The sequence below is a fragment of the Arabidopsis lyrata genome, assembly GCF_000004255.2.
Source record: "Arabidopsis lyrata subsp. lyrata unplaced genomic scaffold ARALYscaffold_7, whole genome shotgun sequence".
Taxonomy (NCBI): domain Eukaryota; kingdom Viridiplantae; phylum Streptophyta; class Magnoliopsida; order Brassicales; family Brassicaceae; genus Arabidopsis; species Arabidopsis lyrata.
In genome coordinates this window covers 4218289-4235137 of record NW_003302549.1, presented here as the reverse complement: position 1 = coordinate 4235137, position 16849 = coordinate 4218289, and the positions used below count along the sequence as shown (strand labels likewise).

At 37.4% G+C, this 16849-nt stretch overlaps 4 protein-coding genes and 1 long non-coding RNA gene across 8 annotated transcripts; 2 read left to right on the top strand and 3 right to left on the bottom strand.

The window, feature by feature from the left end:
• Window positions 1-45: 45 nt before the first annotated feature.
• LOC9303357 (glutamate receptor 2.1) lies at window positions 46-3520 on the bottom strand. Its single transcript, XM_021016649.1, is given in 7 exon segments — window positions 46-527; window positions 607-1013; window positions 1125-1437; window positions 1533-2197; window positions 2200-2835; window positions 2995-3033; window positions 3036-3520. Coding segments are annotated over 7 exon segments (2709 nt in total). The 5' UTR covers window positions 3256-3520; the 3' UTR covers window positions 46-98.
• Window positions 3521-4511: 991 nt separating this feature from the next.
• Window positions 4512-6316, bottom strand: LOC9303355 (B3 domain-containing protein REM7). The gene is made up of 5 exons (XM_002867237.2): window positions 6102-6316; window positions 5687-6011; window positions 5461-5576; window positions 4982-5371; window positions 4512-4882 (listed from the first exon to the last, which is right to left on the bottom strand). Exons 1-5 carry the CDS (start codon window positions 6177-6179, stop codon window positions 4607-4609), a joined length of 1185 nt encoding a protein of 394 aa, XP_002867283.1. The 5' UTR covers window positions 6180-6316; the 3' UTR covers window positions 4512-4606.
• LOC110226143 lies at window positions 6236-6652 on the top strand. The gene is given in 5 exon segments (XM_021016798.1): window positions 6236-6252; window positions 6315-6441; window positions 6443-6489; window positions 6575-6602; window positions 6605-6652. Coding segments are annotated over 5 exon segments (267 nt in total).
• On the bottom strand, window positions 6582-9152 carry LOC9305388 (transcription initiation factor TFIID subunit 10). Of its 4 annotated transcripts, none has more exons than XM_021019519.1 (7): window positions 8931-9152; window positions 8289-8415; window positions 8142-8206; window positions 7612-7674; window positions 7377-7428; window positions 7221-7271; window positions 6582-6907 (listed from the first exon to the last, which is right to left on the bottom strand). In XM_021019519.1, exons 2-7 carry the CDS (start codon window positions 8394-8396, stop codon window positions 6827-6829), a joined length of 420 nt encoding a protein of 139 aa, XP_020875178.1. In that variant the 5' UTR covers window positions 8397-8415; window positions 8931-9152; the 3' UTR covers window positions 6582-6826. The 4 variants fall into 4 exon arrangements, with proteins under 4 accessions (XP_020875178.1, XP_020875177.1, XP_002867282.1 ...); XM_021019518.1 differs by having other exon boundaries at window positions 8289-8432; window positions 8931-9145; XM_002867236.2 differs by having other exon boundaries at window positions 8304-8415; window positions 8931-9141.
• A 2089-nt stretch (window positions 9153-11241) lies between these two features.
• LOC110226980 lies at window positions 11242-12194 on the top strand. Its single transcript, XR_002330866.1, has 2 exons — window positions 11242-11715; window positions 11853-12194. It is a non-coding gene; the product is annotated as an uncharacterized LOC110226980 (long non-coding RNA).
• Window positions 12195-16849: the final 4655 nt, after the last annotated feature.

The window sequence follows — 16849 nt, the reverse complement described above, 5'->3', positions numbered from 1 at the left end:
TCATCAGGATCCTAGGAAGTGTCTCTTTTGTTTGGGATTTTCAAAGATGTAATGAATCTCATAGGAAATAAGGAAAGGAAAACAAAAGATGTGCAGTGCTAACTTTGATTGTCATGGTGTTCTGGGTTTGCTCCTTCTTGGTCATTCTTTGGCATGCCTTGACCTGAGGAGCATTGACATTTCGTCACCTCTTTTATGTATGACTTTTGATCTGGCGTTTTGAACTTTTCCCACAATACTCGCATGTTTCTTTGATCTGGGTTCTCCTTCAAGAATTGACACACAGATATACCCAATGCTATAGCGCAAACTATGGCGGCAGCAAGAAATAAAACCCAAAAACTATCAAAGCCAAGTTGGCGGAAGGATACTGAGGGGTTTGGATCAGGGTTAGTGAGCGGATCTGGGCAACTTTCATCTATTGGCTTGAACCATGCATTCTCGAGTTCGTTTGCCTTGTTTGACTCTTCCACTTTCAGAATGGCCCTTGAAATATCAGCCACTAGAGGGGATCCAATGGGAAAGACCTGCAGAACAAACTTATGGTCTTAGCATTTGATGCAAGATGAATGCAAGAGAGAGTTCTATGCATAGTGATGGACTTACGAAGCCTAATCCATCGACCTTGAACGGTGTTTGAACCAGTTTATACTTGTTACAGTATTGTCCAAGAAAAGTTCTCACGTAAGGTACTTCCATGAAAGCCGCAGAAATACCACCCTCTGCTGGTCCTTTGCTCAGTAGCGCATCACAGTTTTCTGGTGACCCATAGGATACAAGACTAGTCTCTGAGAAACCTGAGTCTCTGAGTCTTTCCAAAATGAAGGAACTTCTTTGATATCCCACAGATTCTCCTTTTGCCAGCAAGCTATTTATGTTGGTTACCGTTGGATGAAGCTGCTGTGATGTAAGAAGCGATGCCAAACTAGCAGTGTAACTCGAAGTCAACACAAGTACTAAGAAGTACCAAATGATAACCACGAGCCTTGCCCAGAAGCTAAGCACTCTTTCTCCTGTAGATACATTAAGGTGTAAGCAAGATGATTTTTGGAAATAGGTGCAGCACTAAAGTATGTGAAAAATGAGCATTGGCAATTGCAGTGTAATGGACAGAGGGAGCATACTCGGCGCAAAGACCATAATGGAGAAAGCAAACCAGAAGATAGTGCTGATTTGATACTGGCCAGGCCCACCAAAGTCTGGGTTTACCCTATGTTCAACAACCCATACGACAAGGCCAATAATGAAAAAGGACAAAAGGCTGATTAGCCAAAGTGCCAAAGTCAAAGGCATCAAAAAGATGGTACTGCTTCTTCTAACACTGTCTTTAACAGGGACGACCAGACCTACGCCTGATGGTGTGTATGGCAATGAGAAATCAACATACATTGACCTATTTGCCGATATTGTTGTATCTGCCACCACAGCATCATATTTCTGCTCCAAACATAAAGAACATGGACGTGGTTTCAACAATCAAGCTCAGTAAAGATTAAGCATATAAAGAAGAATAAATGGTCAGTGTCTCTCACCCCAAGATACACTTGGTAGACTAAGGTATCATAATCACCATCTTGGAAAGGAATGAAGTCATAGGAAACATCATAGGGCATCGCTTTAATTACAGCCTCAAAGTAGTCAATGCAGAATCCACTGAAAATTGTTGAATTGGTGATAGGATCCCTTGTAGCCTTTACAAATTGTTGAAAACTGTTCTTAACTGGGACTTCTATCCGCAGCCTTTTCCCATTTGTCGGGATCTCCCATCCTTTGGGTACGGAAGTAGTGTCTCCAGGCCATATAATTGGTCTGAGTCGATCTTGCCAAGAAGAGAAAGTGGTCTCGGTATCTGGTTTTTGGTCCACGTTCTTCAATAGACCATACTCTTTCATCCAGAATCCTATGGTCCTTCCTCCTTGCCCATTCACATTAACAATCTCAAAGACTGATGGCTGTAGTTCTCCATTGATAAATTGGAAATCACCAGCAAGACCTTGGAACCGAACTCGAGAGAGTGTCTGGAGAAGTTTTGGACCATATTGAGATAAACCTAGTCCTTGAAGTTCAGACACGTTCCTCATGGCATCCGTCTTGAAAAAGGTCAAATTTGATGTCCCAGCTTCTTCCATGGCCAATGCCAGTGCAGTGGTGGCATCATATGCCCACAATCCATATACGTTCAGGTCAGAAATTGGGATCTCTTCGTCCATCGAGATCTAAAGTTATCAAGCTCTTTGGATCTTGGGACATAAGTCTTTACACCCAATACCCCTTGCATTGTTTCAATTTCCGTCTCGTTCATGATATTTAGAACATCGGTAATTGCGTTGGTGAGGATCCAGACATATCCTTGTTTCATCAAACCAATTTCCGTTGCTTTCGCAAAAAATCTTGAGGCAAGCAATTCAACAGTGTGGACAACAAATACTCTAGTGGGTAGAGTCATCATCCGGAAAAGTTCCACAGAGATTTCATCATCCGTGGCATTGGGAGAGATCACGGTCCTATAAGGTATACGGACGTTAATCTCTTGTAACGCATCTGTAAGACGAGGCATTATACCTTCGCCAAATGTGTCGTCAACGTATACAGGTGCAACCTCTCTCCACCCAAAAAGTTTGATGATTTCTTTGATGGCGTGCACTTGAGATGAATCATCATACGTAGCCCGAAAGAAGTATTGACTACGGATGGAAGCAAGGGACGGACTTGTTGCAGAATATGTAACAATCGGCACCTGAGATTTTTGTCCCATCTCAATCATGAATTGAGCCTGCATCGAAGTCCATGGCCCTAGAATCGCTTTCACTTCCTTGTTCGTTATCAGATCAAGAGCTGTGACAAAGTCAATGCCAAGGAATGTTTTGTTATGCCAAAAAAAACATTGGATGAGAAAGCATTAACGTAGAAAAGAAGTGTGCATATAAACTGGTGGTCGATGACACATATAAATAGCTCAATGCATGCAATTCAGAGAAATGGGAATACGTGTACCCGCTGCTGCTGCGATAACAACATCATTTTTGGAGTCACAATGGTGGTTACAAGCCTTGTCTGGGTTTCTGTATGAGAAGAGTAGAAATCAGAGAGAGACATGTTGATACAGAGCAAAGTCATGTTGGAGTATGCCATTCCGACATCGTTCACGATTCCCACATTTACATCGGTTGCCCTCTTTTGTGCTTCTCCGACTTGCATCAGGAAGACGATGACAAAGAAGAGCAAGCTGAGAACGAGGTTGTTTTGTCTCTTCATTTTTTTTTCTTTCTTCTTGTTAGCACTTGCCGGAAAAGAACGAAACTTGGTGGTCTATATGGTATGCTTTTTGTTGTAGCATGAGAGGCTTTGGGAATTGGAGAAGACGTGATATTGTTAATTATGAACTTGTTGAATGTATTAAACTCCAAAGTATATAATAATCTAGGCTCCAACTTGTAATTTTGCCAACAATTAAAGTCAACTGTTGCGAAGGAGGAGACTTCGTCTCATTCATAAAAGATAAAACCATAGGCAAAAAATTCTTTCAGAGAATCGTAGTTTACTCTTGTTCTCAATCTCTCTCTGAGGAGATAATTTCTTACCAATAGAACAAACAATCACAAATTAAGTTGTGGCGAGAATACTACTACTAATATGAATAGACAGAGCCAGCAGCAATGAAGTCAAAACGAGAAGTTTCGTTATCCACTAAGCGAAAAATTCCACAGAGAGATTTTTTAGTACATTTATCAAAAAGAGACAGAAAATTTACAAATGTTTGCATGATGATCATCATCAATATTGTGATATTATGTATATTCAATCTCACAGAAACTAGGTCCCAATGCAGTGACATGAAACACCAAATCTCCTTCATGTCTGAAAACAATGACATCACCAATAAAAAAATCCTGAGCTGTGACAAACTCTTTCCATCCTCGGGTGAGTCTCCGGCCATCTTCAATTTTCACTTCCCAAACTGTATCAGAAGCGTCAGCTCTCAATTTCACAGTCTTGAGGTCGTTTCGTCCTTGGAGGTGCTTCAGGAAGAAGGTTACAGAAATTTTTTGCAACAACATGAAAATATTTTTTAAAACAAAACCATCTCTTACAATAATAACCTACACTTTACTTTTAGAAGAGGGACAGAGACAGATTACGAGGTGGGAGTGGAATCCGGGAAGTAGAGGCTGCAAGAAATGTGGGTTTGTCGGAGATTTAAGAACTGGATCCGCCATTCTCAAGTATAGTCGATGAAGCTTATCTCTTGAGAAGAATATTTAACAAATAGTTCTACTTTTTTTTGTCTTATAGAAAACTGGTGGATTTTCTATTTATCCAAAAACACCTCAAAAGAAACAAACCCTAACCTCACCTCAGCTACCAAAATGTTTCAGCTTTGTCAGATAGATACCGTTAATTTTTCATCATGAATAGGCTACAATATATTTCAGAACAGAAAAGTTTCGATAACTTTTATTAGTGACTTCGTTAACCTCGTCTCATATGACTCAATGACTCAGCAATCCATCTAAACATTAAAAATCAAATTTAGAGATTTTAGTTAATTACTCTGTTCTTCCAAAGACAATAAATAAAACAACAAGACTTGATCTAATAATAATATTCAGACATAGATTGGTTCCTCCTTGACCTTAGAGCAAAACCTAAGGAGAGGAGTATTATTTTCCCAAGTCAGCTTCAACTTAAAAGGCTCGCCTATCTTCAGTACATCATTAGCTTCACAGAAAAGTTTCCATCCTTTTCCCAATCCTCTTCTTCCATAGTTTGGTCCATCGTGCACCAACCTCGTTAACCGCTTCACACCATGTTTATCCATCAGAATGATCTTCTCGTGCTTTCTGGTAATGCCATTGATCTTTGTGAATTCTACCGGAAGATTCTGCACAAGATTTCAAAACCAAAATACACAAAGATTTGTTAAAATCGTAGAAGAACAAGAAAACATAATCAGAAACCATCCAAGACCACACGAGCTTACAATTTTGGAGTATTTGATATTGTAAGCTGTGAGACTGAGTGTGACGAAGCTGTTTTGTCTTGAAGATGATGAAGCTACCCACATACGACGCTTCTTCGTCTTTTTCTTCCCTCTCGCTATGCCCATTAGCTCCGAACATGCTTCTTCTGGACAGATACAGAGCATTGGAGTAGATCTCCCGTCTCCAACTAGATTAAACGTGATTAAATCTCCTTCTTTTTGTCTGTTTTCAGAACAGAATCTTTTCCAGCCTCCTCTAATGTAATAACTTCCTTCTGATTCTCTAAATCTCAAATTCAATGTCCAAGAGTTTCCCTCTTTGTTCACTAAAATTATCTTGTGACATCTCTTGTTCAAAGCTTTGGAGCTAGAAGCTTTCTTTGGAAGATTCTGCAACACATATCAACAAGTATGTTATATATACATCATGAACATGATTTTTATATGTGATAAGAAGAGTGAAGTAAGAAAGTACTCACCATTGTGTCAAATTTTAGGTTTGAAGCAGTGACGTTTGCTACAAAACAGTAATCGTATGATAAAGATAATTTTAGCTCTGTTTTGGGTTTCAGATTCTTCTGCCTTAAACCCTTTCCTGGATCATAGAAACAGTTTCGTTTTTATATCATAAAGATTCCCACAGATATAATCATCTCGGTGGTCTTGGATTCAAGCAATCAATAAGAACAAAAAACTCAAACTTACTAGAGTTGTGCTGATTCTCCATGTCGTCTTCATCGTCATGGACATTGTCGTCCTCCTTTTTGATGAGACATTGTACGTACTGAATTTCACAGCAACTAGGACCGAAAGGTGTCACACTAAACAACATGTCCCCTTGGTGTTTGAAAATAATGATGTCGCCGATTTGAAGATTATGTGCTGTTGCAAACTCTTTCCAGCCTTCAGTGAGTCTCCGGCCATCCATTTTCACTTGCCAAATTCTATCAGAAGCGTCCGATATAAGTCTCGCCGTTTTCTGCTCGTTTTTCCCTTCAATGTGCTTTGAGAAGAATGTAACAGGTATTGACTGCAACCAACAAGAGACAACATTTAAAACAAAACCTACTCTGAAAGATAGACGGAAACAGAGCGAGAGAGAGAGAGAGAGTGTGCGTACGAGGTGAGTCTCGGAACCGGGAAGAAGTGGCTGGAAGAAATGTGGATTGGCCGGAGACTGAAGTGGATGATTCACCATTTCTTACAATTCAGGAAAACAAAACTCAAGAATCTGAATCTTCAACTTTCTTTGGGATGAAGACAATACCAATGTGTTGTTGTCTTTTTAATATGGAGTAGGCTTTGTAAAAGCTGACGAAAGGTTGAGGTGAAGAATATTCCGTTCATATGATAAAGTAAAAAAAAAACAGGAACAGCTTTTTTCAATTGCTAGATTCCAAAAATCACTTTTGTTATTGAGATCCCGCGGTTACAAAGGGGGATAATCTAACGGTTAAAAAGATACAACAGAGTGTGGCAATATTTCAAGTTAGATCAGAAGTACTAGGGTTCATGATTGCTATATGGAAATATACTTTTGACTATGCTCTGGCTTTTCTGCAAAACGCTTTTTGTGGTTGTTCAATCCTACAGTATTCAGTTAATCACAAGGATGGATACTTATATCTTATTATCACGACTTGGAGACTTGCAAGAATGGTGGATAAGTGATGTAGAACCACCCGAGAACAAACAATAAAGGAATATACATGTAATGTAGTAAGTAATTGATGACTAGCAAGACAAGTGTGTTTTGTTTTTAAATGAAACACAACAGAGAATCAGGGATCTGACACACATGGCCGTCCTTACTAGGCAAAGATGATGATGAAGAATTCCTGGTTTCTATTCGTCCCTTGTCGCAGGATCCATTCCAGTCGAAGGGCTATCAGCAAAATATTCTGGATGCTTCACGTTCACACCATACTGCCAAACCGAGTTTTACTCATATGAGTTAGCTTTCCACTACTAATTAAGACGAGATGGTAAAACCCTATCTACCTACACTACTGCAATGCACAATATTAGAATGACTAACTCTAAGACATGTTTCTAAGCATTTTATGTTGATTCTGTGATACTGAATTAGTTTCATGCCATGTGTATTTAGAGTAATGGTCAATGCTTCATTTGCAGCTTAAGTAAAAAAAACAAGAGGCATCAACATTGTCTTCTCATACTTTGGAGGTCTGTGGGTCAACACCACCAGAAGCATGAACTTAGAGGAAAAAGCATTTACCTCACGCAAAGCTTTTGAAAGATCTTCCATAGTCAATATCAAACGCTTATCCTGTTAAGAAAACATTCATATTCATGATATAATCAAAAACATAAAGACAATTCATATTTGTTGTACAGGAAGAAAAAGAAAAAAAAAAGTGAGCCAGATTGTTACCTTTTGCTGTTTTTTGTCTTTCACAACTGGTGCTGGTCTAGCCTTGCAATGCCTGTGTATAATTCACAATTTGTATTATTCAGGAGCTTATATCAATGCTTTAAGCTTCTGAAAATCTAGCTTACACATCTTTCCATCTCATCTACTCAGAATGGGCAGCGTCTTCTCTTTGTCAATTACAAGTCAAATATGAAAAAGGGTATGATAATTTGTGGTGAAGAGAATGAAAACTTACTGAAGGGCGTCACTGGCAACATCTGCAACAAACTTTTGTGTAGCCACAGCAACCAGCCTTATCCTGTCAAACAAGTAAACAAAATATCAGAACATATTGGCAATAATACAGGAAAAGATTATGACAGGAGTACAAAACTCAACAACTAAAAACACCAATGTTAAGCACTCAATTCGAAAGAAAGAGAAGAATTCCCTCATTATTCTACGCATTCAATCTGAACACTGAAGTTTACATTCAAATTGCCAACCTTTTTCAGTGCTAGTCCAACATGGACTTCGTTATCATACTATTTTACAGGAATGTAAACAAGGCAAAACCTAAATCCAACATGGGAGAGTATGATATCCCAGAAGTAAACCCCAACTACAAGATTGCTGAACCAAATATACTAACACATGACAAACCAAGATATTGATCTAACTGCTGGTAAACCATTCTAACACCCAACAATGATTCCAAATAATAGCAACTTATCTGCTCTTTCATTGTAAGTATCACATATAATATAACCTGTCGGAAATACCTACAATCGTACGTCGGGGCACTGAAATCCACTCTTAGCCAAGTAGTGCTCCACTAAATCATCAGGAATCTGAAAGGAAAAACAAATCCAGAACTTAATCAATATCCAAGTTTCAATCACTGTAGAGCCAGAAAAAAGTTGAAAATAGTACAAAGGGAAAGTATACAGTAGGAGTATAATCCATCAGAGAAGCAAGGAACTCTGTAAGAGCAGCATCATCTTCATGCTTTGCCTCGCCAGATTGTTGGCCGTGATTCATCTCTCCCACCACCAGAGTACTGAAACGAAGCAACACCTGTACGTAAAAAAGCTTTTCAAATTTCGGAAACATTAATAGAGAACCTCTGAAAATGCTGAAAGATCAGATTCAGATCAGAGAAATCAACATTGCTAGTCTAGAACTAGTATCTACCCCAAATTAGAAACTTCATGACATTAGAAACTTCAATAATACCAAGAACTTATTATCAGTTTTACTGAAATTTTGACTAGAGAAACTTTCCAGCTCAATTTACTAATTCTCTATACCAGATTTGTCTTCTTTTCTGAAATTAGAGTTTCTAAGTGACGAACTATTCCTGATCATTGTGTTGCAAAAGATCACACCAAGTTTTGAATTGAACGACGTGAAGCATAGCAATAAGAGGGCTTCGTTTTTCAATTCATCAAGAAACAACATTCATGAGCAAAATTCGATACCACCCAAAAGAAATTTCAACCGATTAAAGACAAAATTGAGCTGAAATTGAAACCAGAGATATAGAGAAAAACTCAAGTAAGCGAACATGCGAACCTAAACGAAGCAGTAACGTGAAAAAGGGAGAGAATTGAGCTGAGACAAGGTAAATCAAAGCTAAAGAAGAGAAGTTTCGACGGATTTTGGGCGGGGAGAAGAAAGGATCGGAGAGTCGACGACTAGTGAGTCCCCGTTGAAACCCTAATTCTCCGACTGGTCCAACTCAAGAGCCAGCCATCTCCGCCGGTCAGATTTTTAAGAGTTGAGAAAGGTTCTTGAGATGGACCAATGGGCCTCTTAATTTAACCTATGGCCCAAAGTTAAGGGAATATTCTTTACATATGGCCCAAATTCCTCGAGAGGATTTTTTTTTTTTTTTTTTGTCTTCCCATCAAATCAAGTTTTTGAGTTATTAAAACAAAAAAGAAAAATCTAAGAATATAAAAACGAAATTGTCAATCAATAAAATCTGAAATTGTGACTTTAGTGTATAGTGTTGTACAATCTGCATAGTGCATATAGTGAACTTTATTTGATGGGAGACAAGGAATATGACAATGAGAGCACTAACTCAAATCCACCATCATCTAGACGGAATATTTAATGACCAACAAAAGCAGGTTTTGTTTCTCTTTTGTCAACTCATAGTCTTATTAGATTAGATATATATATAGAAAAAGACTTGAGGGTAGTTTTCTATATTCTACGAGAAGCAGGTGGTAAATTCAGTGAAGAAGGATTGGACTAATTCTCTCCGTAAGAAAGAGATATGATAACCAAATGTTCTTGGTCTAGTGGTTGCCACTTGTGGAGGAGTTGCCATGTTGGTCTAGGTCAGGGATCGATTCCCCGCAAGCGCGCAATCGTTAGATCTCCACTTGGCCACATGGATATGGACTCTTGCTTTCGGCCCATTTGCATACCCGGAGAGAGAGTCTATCTGTGGGCTGTACCTCCCCCAAAGGATTAGTCTGGGCCTCTCCATAGGTCTAGGATTCTTTTAAGTTAAAAAAAAAAAAAAAAAAAAAAGAGATATGATCAGGGGATTCCATTTTTTTGTTTTTTTGGTTAAATGGTGGATTCCATTTGTAGTTTTCTATCCACTATAAGACGAAAATACCAGATATATAAATCCCTATTTTCTCATAAATATCTTTCTAAGACACTATGTATAATGTATTTAGATTTAAACCATTTTCTTAAAGTTTTTTCTTTTGTTAAATATCATTTTCTAAAAGTTTTAATAACCATAAAAATCGTATTAAACCAAAATAAGAGACAGTTTAATCAAGAAGCCGATTTATCTAGTTATATCAAAAGGGCCAATCAGAATCTAATGTAAACTATATCCAAGTCTCATTGTCATGGAAAAAGATTTGATTTAATTTGACGATTTAAAAAAACGGTTGTTTAATCACGTATAAGAATATTTTTTGCTATAGGCTAGGACAGACAAAAGCTATATGGATTGATCTGAACTTCTCTTTAATTCTTTTAATCAAAGTATGGATATCAAAACCTATATATTCTTTATTTTTATTATAAATTGTATACTAAAATTTAATATTACTTAGGAATAATACAGAATCTAAAATGATTGTTTAAATAGTAAAAAATAATGTATCAAATCAAATCAGGAAGAAGCAAAACATGGTGGCCTATCAAATCGGTTTACTTTAGAAGAGGCGAATGAGCATTTCTAACGAAACAATGTTCATGTTAGGCCTGGGCAAAAAACCCGTACCCGAGTACCCGAACCGGACCCGACCCGAAAAAACCGGTTCGGGGCGGGTACGGGTATGTGAGTTTTACACTGTTGGGTTCTATAATTGCTTACCCGTAGGTATCGGGTCGGGTTCGGGTTTTACCCGATACCCGATGGTGTAAACCGAAAACCCGATCCGCTTAAATGCCCTTAGGTTTAGTCTCTAACCCGATTAACCTTTTGACTATTTAGCTTCTTCTCTTTGCTCGATTCTAGAACCCTAAACCCTAAACCCGATACCCGATGGTGTAAAAAATGTATTCCACAGTGTAAACGGGTAGAAAATACCCGAACCCGACCCGAAACAAGCAAGAACCGATATTTTCGGGTTTTTACCGGTTCTCAAATCTGATACCCGAACCGACCCGAACCCGACCATACCCGAACCGAAACCGAACCGATGTTTCGAGTTTACCCTATTGGGTCCTATATTACTATACCCGACATATCCGAACCCGATCGGGTTTTACTCGAACCCGACCCGCGGACCCGAATGCCCAGGCCTAGTTCATGTGATCTAAATGGAATATCGATCGACTTGTCAATGTCGTCGTCACCATTGTTTTTTTTTTTTTTGAAAGAGGATTTTGATCGTAAAAATACTTCTCTTCTTCTTCAAAAAAGAAACATTCAATAAAAAAAAACTTTTCCTTCGGCAGGAAAAAAAAAAGAAGAGAAACTCAGAGGCTTTTTCGTTGGCTTTCTTCCTCTCTGGCGGCCTCCACGGCGCTGTGAGAGGAACCCTGGTAGCTTTAATTTAGGTTTATTGCAGTTTAGTCGAAAGCCGGTGAGATTAGCGGTGGCAAGCGAGGTGGGCGTTGCGAGATTAGGGTTTTGTTTTGTGGAAGAGATGGTTCAGATCTGGCTCTGATGTTCCTTCTTAAGGCGGATCCGGTCATGGCTAAGGGGTTTGTCTGTTTTCCGGCCAATTCCATCGGCTTTCTGTTTCAGTTGGTGATGGTGCTCGGCGACGGGTTTCAGCGGCTCTCTGGGTTTTCTGATCTTCTCGCGAGTTGTCGACCTCCTCACTTGCTTCCAGATCTTTTTGTTCTGGCTCTCTATTTATCGGGCTTTTGGGTTTGTTTCTCTTCCTCTGTTTGAATTAGTTATTCTCAGTGGATGGAGCTTATGGCTGGAGAATTTCTCCTTATTTAGTTGCGTTCAAGTCTTAGATAGTGTGTGTCTTTTGTTGTTTGGAATTTGGGCGATTATAGGTTGTCCAACGGTTCTTTGAGCGGATCTGGATGCTCTTTCAACCGGGATAATTTGCACAAAAGCAATCAGAGATGGAGACTCATCATTTTCGGAGAAGGCCAATGGTTGTCTACGAGTTCTCGTCATTTGTGTCGCCGCCCGTCTTCATAACTTGAAGCAATGCTGCGATGGTTCCTCATTTGTCATTGTTAAAATCTGTCCTAGGTGTAGGATTGGAAATGTCATTTGTTTCTCTTATGGTTCAAAGTTGCTTTCTCCCTTGATTGTAATTTGTAAATATTCTATTTCAATATTCAACCGATGAAAACAAAAAAATCGTAAAAATACTTTTGAGTTCTTCATTGCACAATTGTATTATCTCAGATTCTCAATTAGTAACTTTCCTTCAATACTTACCACCAGCAAGTGGAAATTAAAAGACCCATAGACAAACAAAAAATACAGAATCTAGTAAAACTAGTACTTAAAATCTAAAATGGTAGAAGGGAAATTATGTATGTAGTGTTTTTTGCAAATAAATCGTCATTTTTTGGAAAATAATGGCTATACACTTATAATATTTTGAAGTGTCATAGAACAGAAAACTAGTGTAATATAATTATGATATATATCGTAGTGAAAAGTTTAATATGTTTATTAAATTGAATAGGAGATATCATAAGCATATACAAGCGTATACGTTTAGAACATAAAATTTGTAGGTAAGTCGACTATTAGAGTGGCTTCAATTTGCTCGAGGGATTTTTTGTTTCGATCAAATGGTTTGTTGATGGATGATTTCAAACATATACAGTACACTAGTTAAGCAGATCACACCAATCAATCAAGTAATCTTTGTATAATTGTTGTTAATTGAAAGTCGTGACTTGTAGGGTTAATAACTACTTTTGCTTTACACTTCCTCTTTTTTAATCAGACTTTAGAAAATGTGTGGTGCATAGTTTAGAAAATTTGTAGTGCATAGTTCCTTATCTAGAAGAAGAGACGTTTGTACGTCACCAAACATCCCAAAAACTCAAGTTGGGAATATGTCCTTTTGCTTAATAAAATAATTAAGTATGTTTTCCCCATCCAGTTTTATAGTATATATTATACATTTTGTCGCTAATCCTCAATTAATTAACTTATAATAAAGTTGGAATATAGACAGAATTACATGTAATAATTATATATTTATGTGGATGTAATCTACACGAGCTTTCTTTTGTGATTGGTCGCCTCTCGCCAACAATTTCTGTTATAGTTGAAATGTATTTAAACAATATAAAAATTAAATGAAAGTTACTAATAAGAAAGAACTGGCCGTTCAAGTACAAAAGTGGAATCCGATTATCCACCGAAATTGCAATTAAATATTGGAGATTTGTTTTAGGAAAAAGCTTGGCATGCTATATTTTATAATTAAAAAAAATTGATATGCCTAGAATAAAGTTTGTGGAGTATTTCATATCCAAGTGGCCTTGCCTCATACGATACTTGCCCTTTAGGCTTTAGTAAAGGAAACAACGAGCGAAATGGATATTGCTTAACAATGTTACATGGTTCAAAATTTTATATGTCTTAGACTCTTAGTTCTGTAATCTTCTTCTAAATTAAATGCCCTTTAGGGATCACTAAATGTACTTTTAACTAGTGAACTCGTAAGTTTGATATGAGAAATCACAAGTTCAAATATTTGTAACCTCGATCAGCACGGTCTAACATCTATCGATTCATTTCCTACTTACATGTTCATCTTTGGCTTGCGGCCAGTTTAATTGGTTTAGTATATGACCAACTTTTCTTGGTTATGATTTGCACTTGTACTAATAATAAATATTCAATCTAGGATATTTGATGTTTGGCTAGTTTCTTACAATTTTTGAGCTCAATTTGTTTTAACCATTCAGATTTTCCAGCGTTTCATTTTATCAATATACGAGAAGTGACGATAAATACAAAACGACGAGCGGTGATTGTCCGTGCAGAATGAAAACGTACCTTCTACTGCTAAAAAAAGTGCGAGTGGAAGCTGACGAAACGTACGTGGGACACAACGAAATTATACAATATTATTTTCTCATGTTAATAGTGATTAATGGAATGATTGCCAATGAACAACATGGCCTTCTTATCGATCCCTTGGTGTTTTAAATTGTTTCTTTTTTCTTGTAAAAATCTTTGATTCTGTTTTAGAAAAGAGGTAAAAACCTTTTCTTTCTTTTTAATTGGTGCTCACTATTTTTTTTCTTTCTAAACAATGCGGAAACTCGCTATACTCATAGCCATACGGGATGGGACCTGTTTTTTTTTTTTTAAAACTATTATTCTCTCAATGACAAGAAATTCCCAATTTTGATTTTGATTTCTGTTTTTGAATAACACTATATTTTTATATGTCTCTCTATCTTGCTTTAAAAAAAAAGCATTTTTTTTTGGATTGCCGAAAAATACTTACCATAAAAATCAAATATGCTGTGGTCTCGCATATCTCTGCCATTAAATCCAGTCCCACGAAACTCATTTTCTTGCTTTGTTATATGATCCATTTTGTTTTCGACCAAAGTTTATGAATTAAACGTTACAAATTTTCCCAAACTATTACGCCAATGTTCCAAAGCTTCCACACCAATGATTTTTCTATAGTATGTTATTTGAACAAATTGTTTGTACCAAAAAAAAAAAAAAACAAATTGAGTTTAAAAAAAAATGCTAGATTCCTAGTTTTCCCTAAAAAACAAAAAATAAAAAAATAAACCAACGTACATTCTTAAGAAGAGGGAAAAAATTGTGGCTGAAAAAAGAAAAGTGGGAAACTATGTAATCAAGTATGTGAGATAAAGATAAAATAACAAAAAGCAAAGATTAGTTAAAGAAAAACTAAGGAAAAAGGTAAACAAAGTTTTTCAATTTAACCGTGGATATTGGATAATTCCACAGTGAAACGAAGAGATACTAAATTCAACTGATAAACATAAAATTAAGCAACATCTGCAGTAGAAATTTGACAGGACTAAAAGTAGAGCTACAACTAAAGTGAATTCGGACATCAAATTACACATAACTGAAATTATTATATGTGTGCTAGATCTATACGTTTGTATGATGAGAGAGTGTAACGAGTTCGTATGTGCATAAAGTAAATGAGACACAAGAGATTTGTTAACGGGGTTCGGTTAACCTACATCCCCGGGACCAAGTCCAGAAACCATTCACTAGAAAAGGCCGCAACCTACAATTGCTATATGGTATCCACCACTCTTTTCTAGAATTACAATGAAAGAAAACTACTACTCCTATTGTCTTTTCCGACGAGTATAGCTTCTCAACAAAACCATCAAAAGATCTCTCTATCTTGTTGATGGGGCAACGTCATAAACATGTGTGCCTCTCTCGATAAACCCTAGACGCGCAAGTCTTCATGTTGCCGTCTCTTGGTATTTATATCAAGTGCCAATAACCCTAGAAGACTTAAGCCACACTTCAAGTCTCTACAAGCAATTGGGCTTAACTTGAACAATGGCCCACGACCCACGTGGCCTTCTTTGCTTTCACGCTAGAAAGACTCAATCTCGATCTTGTTCCAACAGCTTCAATAGTGTTCCAACAATATCTGCACTTTCAATCTCTCCCTTTTTGACTGAGTTTTACAGCTCAAGCTCTCCATGTTAAGAACGCATAACCTTCAATAATAATGATATAAAACCTCTCCCTTAATCATATATCATCGTATCTGTTCACGGAACTTTCTCAATCTCCCCCTGCTTGAGTGATAAAATTCTGTTAAAACATTTCAGTGCAGAACTTCTTATTTATGGATTTCTTTCTCCCAAAACTTCTTATTGCACAATAACCTCCAAATCAAGATTATCCACGTCTGATGTAGAGAAACCAACCTTTGCTCTCTAACTTTTTTTTTGTTCCATCCATAATGCTTAGTCTTATCAGCAGTATGAGCTTTCTCTTCAACTGCAAATTTCTCCTCTTCTTAATTGACAACCAAAGTCAACACCCATTAAGTCGTTACGTCTTCGTCAACAGATGGGCCAACATAAAAATCCCACGAGGATATCCATTCTCAAACCAAACATGCATTGGTCTAAAATTAACAAACCAAGCTCCATTAAGGAAATCGTTCATATAAGCAGCTACATGGCGGATGACACTCCCCCTACACCATTGCATCACATTCTCCCCCTGAGTTTGACAGCTCAATCATACATAACCAGCATACATAAAAATCTCCCCCTGATTGAGTTGATAAAACTCTGTGAATATGTTCTTCCTTTCTTCTCTGGAATAGGTTCTTTCTTTGCAGATACATACTGCAGATAATCTTATTTGGCTTGAACATTATTCTCACGAAATCCTTATTCCAATCCTGACCATAGAATCATATCCTTCACCAAAACTCACAACAGAAATTTGTTCGCTCAAAAGCATCGACATGACTTCTAATCTGCTCCACCGAAACTGACATTGCAAGCCTTCTTCTTCAGAATTAATCCAAGAGATCTGATCATGTCACAAATTTAGACAAACTTGAACACACCTAGTCGTTGTCTCCAAATGCAGCTTGTTGTCACATTCACAACTTCACAAAGCTTCTTAGTTAGCTCATTCAACCATATAATTGTTATCTACAATAACTTCTCTTGTACAAATGAGACCATCCGCAATATAACCCATCTAAAATTGAGGGTTATTACTCTCTTTGAATCATTCTCCTTGGTCAAAAGGCTTGTCACACATGCAGACAATTTTTGTCTCACTATGAATAACTATGTTATAGCACAAGGAAGTCACAAATCTACAGACCGCTTCTTGAATTACTTGCAGTAAACTTGAACCAAACGACACTCCATCAAGGTACCAAACCTGCTACACATGCTTTCGACACAAATCCAAGCTTCCTGTTTTAAACAAAGCGTTTAAGACAATCTTAGACCTTTCAGCTAGCTCACCCAACTGATCTAGTGACGTTCATGAGGCTTCTCTTTTAACAGCTTTAACTGAT